General features: G+C 43.5%; 1 protein-coding gene across 6 annotated transcripts; it reads right to left on the bottom strand.

Annotated features, from left to right (window-relative positions):
- Nucleotides 1–236: 236 nt before the first annotated feature.
- On the bottom strand, nt 237–6,641 carry LOC125527753. Of its 6 annotated transcripts, none has more exons than XM_048692272.1 (4): nt 6,421–6,641; nt 4,431–5,420; nt 1,334–2,531; nt 237–499 (listed from the first exon to the last, which is right to left on the bottom strand). In XM_048692272.1, the coding sequence occupies exons 1-3, from the start codon at nt 6,637–6,639 to the stop codon at nt 1,353–1,355; spliced, it is 2,388 nt and encodes a 795-aa protein (XP_048548229.1). In that variant the 5' UTR covers nt 6,640–6,641; the 3' UTR covers nt 237–499; nt 1,334–1,352. The 6 variants fall into 6 exon arrangements, with proteins under 6 accessions (XP_048548229.1, XP_048548227.1, XP_048548228.1 ...); XM_048692270.1 differs by having other exon boundaries at nt 237–502; nt 1,503–2,531; XM_048692271.1 differs by having other exon boundaries at nt 1,503–2,531.
- Nucleotides 6,642–7,067: the final 426 nt, after the last annotated feature.

The raw sequence follows: 7,067 nt of genomic DNA, 5'->3' as shown, positions 1-7,067 counted from the left end.
CGAGCTACTCCCTCTGTCCGGAAATACTTGTCGGAGAAATGGAGTCCGTCCGGAAATACTTGTCGAAGAAATAGAGTCCGTCCGGAAATACTTGTCGGAGAAATGGATGTATCTAGACGTATTTTAGTTCTAGATACATTCATTTCCATCCATTTCTACGACAAGTAATTCCGGACGGAGGGAGTACTTACTTACTATCTGTCTAGCTAGGTATGTTCTTAGTAAACACAAGCTAGTAGGGCAGACGTCAGTATAGATTATTTCAGAAGATATAACACCAGATCTATATGAGATACAAATTATAACAATCCAGAATTCAAACTCGAGAAGGTACAACAGCTGAGCAATGCGAGAGACATTGGAACTCTGGCCTAACAGAAATAAACAGCAGGACCACAGGACATGGATTGCTTCTTGGCTGCAAGCTTGCCATGATGTTCACTGAGTTTTCTGATCTCCCATGATTTGTTGGGTTTCTCCCAGCAACACCTGAGATAAGCTGCTGTGGACGAAACTTTCAAGGGTATATATATCCAGCAAAAAAACTGTCTAAACTCACAAATTCCATGAATACTCGGGGCAGAAGTTTCAAAGATCATCTCTAAAATAATTTAAAATACCAAGGAAGGCCATATTCTACATTAATGCCAAATTTCAGTACCAAACATTAATTCAAAATTTCAGTACCAAAATTTGACGTTGAAATTTGGCATGCATACATATCACAACCTTCCCGAGCACTATAAATCAGTCAAGAATTGTCGGAACCTACACCTCATTATCATGGAATTTGCAGCTTTAGAAGCATTTTTGCCTGATATTTCATATATGCCAGTTTCTGTCTTCATCAGGATGCTTGGATAATATATATGCATCTTACAACTATATATTAATGCTGACCAGTCTTTCTGAAACAGCTATTGATGAGTATGTGCTGCAACTAATCAACGAACAACTTTACACACAACATATGCAAAAGCAAACCTGAGCCACACCTAAAAGACCTAAATAAATTACAAACGAGTCAGGTTAGCACTCAGGGAAACCCTACTCATCACCAGCTCAACCCATCCCACCTACTCACTTTAACATAAACAGAGGGCGACAATCAAAACTGGCTAGAAGTACCACAGAAGCAGCTTAGGCAAAGTTCAAACTGGGCATTCTACATATACAAGTCATCTCCATGTGAAAGAAATGTCCAGGGAGTAACAAAACACATACTTCTAGGGAGCAATGTTTCTCTTGCAAAGTTGCTTAGACATTAGCAATCAAGTTATATACCTTATAAGCTATCTGTTCAACTGGATTCGTAGGATTGCAAGATTCCTACCTTGATTACCAGTAGAAACTTAGCAAGAAAACATTGCCCATATGGTGGCCATTCTTTGTATTTCTTTCTGGACTGGATTTTCTACAGGCCCACTTTCATCTACTGCGGTGGTCATATTTATGTCGCCTTCAATTGCCGCTGGAATTTCAGTAGAGCCGTTTGTATTTACCTGATTTCCACAAGAAGAAGGCAAATTTGCCTTAGTACCAGTATTTGTCCTCACAGCCTTTATGGTGGCCATTCTTGTGATTTCTTTCCGGACTGGATTTTCTACAGGGCCGCTTTCATGTACTGCGGTGGTCATATTTATGTCGCCTTCAATTACCACTGGAATTTCAATAGAGCCGTTTGTATTTACCCGACTTCCACAAGAAGGCAAACTTTCCTTAGTATCAGCATTTGTCCTCACAGCCTTTATGGTGGCCGTTTTTGTCATTTCTTTCCGGACTGGATTTTCTACAGGGCCGCTTTCATCTACCGTGGTGGTCATATTTATGCCGCCTTCAATTACCGCTGGAATTTCAGTAGAGCCATTTGTATTTACCTGACTTCCACAAGAAGAAGGCAAACCTTCCGTAGTATTGGTATTTGTCCTCACAGCCTTTATCGATGAACAAACCTTGGTTAATTTACTCTGCTTCTTGCACCGCAGATGGCAAGCCATGGTGGCATAGTTATCACAACTGACTCTGCAGTGATCACACCACAGGTATTTGTCCTTCCGAACAACTTCATGCATTGCACCGTCTACTGGCATGCATATTTTCATTTTCTTAGGTGCATCACAAGGATCTGTGTTGTTCTCATTCCCAGTGGTCGTCTGCAAGCAGTTTTTGCCATCTTTGATTGTTTTGCTGACGCCACACTGTGCCAACTTTGCCTTATGCTTTGTTCCTCCAAGCATGCATATTTTCTTAGGTGCATCACAAGGATCTGTGCTGTTCTCATTCCCAGTGGTCGTCTGCGAGCAGTTTTTGCCATCTTTGATCGTCTTGCTGACGCCACGCTGTGCCAACTTTGCCTTATGCTTTCTTCCTCCAAGATGCTCATTTAGAGCAGCTTCACATGGTGCACTAACCTGGCATAGTGCACAGCTCCAGTCCTTGGTTAATTTCTGTACTTTCTTTGGCACAGTAGTTGCAGCATTTGCATCTGCTTTCCTCTTCACTGTTGGAACCTTTGGATTTGATGAAAGAGCCTGAGATGAACATTCAATGCAATAGTTAATCAGGTGTGCATATGTAACATCCCGTAGCTCTAGAATAATAGCATGTTATATGGTTATTAGGATGATTGCAAGTTGAAACTATGTCTCGTGATCGAATGTATCTCTCTACAGCTACCGATACCAATCAAATAAATGCATGGAGACAAGTAGAATCAATGGGAAATCATCAGCATCCTTTCAAACTCTAACTCTGATCTGAGCCTTGATGTACCCAGTAAGCAATATTACCAACAAAAATAACCTCATAACTTTCACCAAACAGTGGTGACAAGAATCAGTCCGTTCACCTGTCACCCTTTTGCTACAAAAGGAATACACTCTTTAGATTACTGGTGCGCGCACTGTTTTTAAACAGCTATTGGTGAGTACATGCTGCAACTACTAAGAAAGAACAACTTTTCAGCACAACATATGCAGAAGCAAACCTGAGCGCGGACACTTAAAACAACTAAATAAATTCCAAACTTGAGTCAGTTTATCACCTGTTTTGTGTAACATTCACAAGGTCACAGTGTGGCCGTTGTTCATGTCGCATGTAATGCACAGACAAGAGGTGTAACGGGCTACTTACTATCTGTCTAGCTAGGTACATTCTGAACAAACGCAAGCTAGAAGGGCAGCCATCAGTATAAATTATTTCAGAAGATACGGGAACCCAGGCTATATATAACACCCGATTTATCTGGGGTACAAATTATAACAATCCGGAATTGAAACTAGACAAGGTAGAACAGCTGAGCAATGCAGAGACATTGCAACTCTGGCCTAACAGAAATAAACAGTGGGGCCACAGAACATGGATTGCTTCTTGGCTGCAAGCTTGCCATGGTGTTCACTGCGTTTTCTGATCTCCCATGATTTGTTGTGTTTCTCCCAGCGACACCTGAGATAAGCTGCTGTGGACGATACTATCGAGGGCATATCCAGCAAAAAACTTTCTAAAGTCACAAACTCCATGAATATACTCGGGGCAGAAGTTTCAAGACCATCATTTATGTTACCCAGGAAGGCCATATTCTACACTAATCCAAAATGTCAGTACCAAATATCTTGCCAGTAACATTGTATTTGACGCTGAGATTTGGCATGCATACAGATCACAACCTTCCCGAGCACTATAAGTCAGTCAAGAAACGTCAGAACCTACACCTCATTTTTCATGGGATTTACAGCTCTAGAAGCATTTTTGCCTGATATTCTCATCAGGATGCTTGGATAATATATATCCTCTAATCACTATATCACCAGTGACTGCACTCTTTCTGAAACAGCTACTGATGAGTACATGCTGCAACTACTCAAACGAGCAGCTTTCCACACAACATATGCAAATGTAAATCCTGAGCCACACCTAAAAGACCTAAATAAATTACGAACTGGAGTCGGGTTAGCACTCAGGGAAACCCTACTCATCACCAGCTCAACTCATCCCACCTACTTCACATTAATGTAAACAGAGGGTGACAATCAAAACTCGCTAGAAGGACCACACAAGCAGCTTAGGCAAAGTTGAAACTGGGTATTCTACATAATTAACTCATCTCCACGTGAAAGACATGTCCAGGGAGTAACAAGAATACATACTTCTAGGGAGCAATGTTTCTCTTGCAAAGTTGCTTAGACACTAGTAATCAAGAGATATAAGAGCGTTTAGATCACTACTTTAGTTATCTAAACGCTCTTATATTTCTTTACAGAGGGAGTACCTTATAAGAGATCTATTGAACTGGATTCGAAGACTTATAAGATTCCTACCTTGATTACCAATATCAAAGAAACTTAACAAGAAAACATTTCGTCTACTTCGATGGTCATATTTATGTCGCCTTCAATTACCGCTGGAATTTCAGTAGGGACGTTTGTATTTACCTGACTTCCACAAGAAGGCAAACCTTCCTTAGTATCGGTATTTGTCCTCTCAGCCTTTATCGATGTCCAAACATTGTTTAATTTACCTTGCTTCTTGCTCGTCGGATGGATTTGTTTCTTAGTATCGGTATTTGCCCTCACAGCCTTTATTGATGTCCAACCATCGTTTAATTTACTGTGCTTCTTGCTCCGCGGATGGATTTCTTTCTGGACTGGATTTTCTACAGGGCCGCTTTCATCTACTCCGGTGGTCATATTTAGGTCGCCTTCAATTACCGCTGGAATTTCAGTAGGGCTGTTTGTATTTACCTGACTTCCACAAGAAGGCAAACCTTCCTTAGTATTGGTATTTGTCCTCACAGCCTTTATCGATGTCCTAACCTTGTTTAACTTACTGTGCTTCTTGCTCCGCAGATGGCCAGCCATGATGACTTTACTATGACACCTGACTCTGCAGCGATCACACCACAGATTGTCGTTCTTCCGGACAACTTCATGCATTTCACCATCTACTAGCATGCATATTTTCTTAGGTGCATCACAAGGATCTGTGTTGTTCTCATTCCCAGTGGTCGTCTGCAAGCAGTTTTTGTCATCTTTGATCGCCTTGCTGACGCCACATTGTGCCAACTTCGCCTTATGTTTTCTTCCTCCAAGATCCTCATTTACACCAGCTTCACATGTTGCACTGTCTACTAGCATGCATATTTTCTTAGGTGCATCACAAGGATCTGTGTTGCTCTCATTCCCAGTGGTCGTCTGCAAGCAGTTTTTGTCATCTTTGATCGCCTTGCTGACGCCACATTGTGCCAACTTCGCCTTATGTTTTGTTCCTCCAAGATGCTCATTTAGACCAGCTTCAGATGGTGCACTAACCTGGCATAGTGCACAGCTCCAGTCCTCGGCTTGTTTCTGTACTTTGTTTGGGACAGTAGTTGCAGCACTCTCATCTGCTTTCCTCTTCATCATTGGAACCTTCGGTGAAAGAGCCTGAGATTAAGATTCAACGCAATAGTTAATGAGGTGTGCATATGTAACATCTTGTAGCTCTAAAATAATAGCATGTTATGATTATTCAGATGGTTGCAAGTCGAAACTATGTCTCATGATTGAAAGTATCCCTCTACAGCTAAAGATACCAAGCAAATAAATGCATGGAGACAAGTAGAATCAATGGGAAATCAACAGCATCCTTTCAAACTCTGACTCTGATCTGAGCCTTGATGTACCCAGTAAGCAATATTAGCACCAGAAATAACCTCATAACTTTCACCAAACAGTGGTGACAAGAATCAGTCTGTTCACCTGTCACCCTTTTTCTACAAAAAGGAATACTCTCTTTTCCACTCAAGTTCAGACCATATGACTGAATCATACTCCCGCCGTTCCAAAATAGATGACCCAACTTTGTACTAAAGTTAGTATAAAGCTGAGTCATCTATTTTGGAACGGAGGGAGTATATCTTAGCTGATTATTTCGGTTATCTGGAAGGGCAATATTCAGTATGATAGCAATTGTCCCGATCTATTCCTACCAAATTTGGTGTTCCATTGAACTAAGCAAAGAAATATTTCCTCTTGATATCAAGGATTGCCCACTTATGCTTATGCATGACTTGATGAGAGATCCAGATCTTCTAGAAAACTAAAAGTTGCTGCTAAAGTTAAATCTAATAGGACAAGCGAAATAAGCATAAAATGTACAGCAACATTGAGCTAAAGAGGAACATGCAGTGTGCAGAACTCTGAAATGACAGGACAGGAATACAGAAGAGCCAAGTAACAGTTTTTAAGGCCGAATCTGGAGATCATCTTCAGAACAGATAGTGCGCGTGACTCTGAAATGACACAACAGAGGTACAGAAGGTGCTTCTGAGGAAAGTAAAGGGTTTTCATGCCGAATCTGGAAAAGAACTTCAGGCGTAGTAGCACGGCGATGATAATGGCTTGGCCTGAACAATGCCAAGAAGATTCGTTTGTGCCCAGATACCTCGGGTCTCCCGGAGGGCTCGGTCACAAGCAGCTTGAGCATGCGCTTCGGATCTGGCCGCGGCGTAGACCCCCACTTCGCCCCGAAGAGAAACCGCGTCCTTTCCCCAAACCCCGCGTGCACGTGCAGGCGAGGAGGCCCGAACCCCTCGAAAGGCGCCGGCGGCGGCGCGTGCGGGAGCGGGTGCATCGGCATCGGCGCGTGCGGTGGAGGCGGCATAATGACGAGCTCTCGCGGTGCCGCCTGCCACTCCAACGGCGGCGGCAAAGGCCCTGGGACGGACGAAGTATAGCCGGGCGGCCCGCGGTCGCCGGCGCCGAAGCGGAAATCCATGGACCGCTGCCGCGGCGCGAACGGCGGGCTGGGGCTGATGCAGAGGCGAGCGATCGGGGCGGCGGCGCCGCCGGAGGGAACTCACGGATCGACGGCTAGGGTTTGAGGGGGAATTGGGGAGGAGAAGAGAGAAGCAGAGGAGGAGGGAGAGGGACACGGGGAGGATGAGAGTTTCAGATTAGGATTCAGACCCTTCATCACTCATACAAAGTACTATACTAGTCAACAACACACGCCCACGGCGAGGCGGACCCACAGTCAGTCACACGTTCACCTCTAGGCTCTGCATGGACGTGACAATTCACCTTGAGACG

Source organism: Triticum urartu, unplaced genomic scaffold (assembly GCF_003073215.2).
Source record: "Triticum urartu cultivar G1812 unplaced genomic scaffold, Tu2.1 TuUngrouped_contig_4391, whole genome shotgun sequence".
Lineage (NCBI taxonomy): Eukaryota > Viridiplantae > Streptophyta > Magnoliopsida > Poales > Poaceae > Triticum > Triticum urartu.
Note: the sequence above shows the minus strand (reverse complement) of the source record. Positions and strands in the feature narration are given on the sequence as shown.

Bases quoted from the DNA above. Each gene is read 5' to 3' on its own strand.
- LOC125527753 (XM_048692270.1), bottom strand. From the start codon at position 6,639: ATGCCGCCTCCACCGCACGCGCCGATGCCGATGCACCCGCTCCCGCAC. The intron at 5,421-6,420 runs GTATCTGGGCAC...TCTTAATCTCAG, and splicing joins AGCCCTCCGGGAGACCCGAG to GCTCTTTCACCGAAGGTTCC. The intron at 2,532-4,430 runs GTAAATACAAAC...TGTTCATCTCAG, and splicing joins TGCCTTCTTGTGGAAGTCAG to GCTCTTTCATCAAATCCAAA.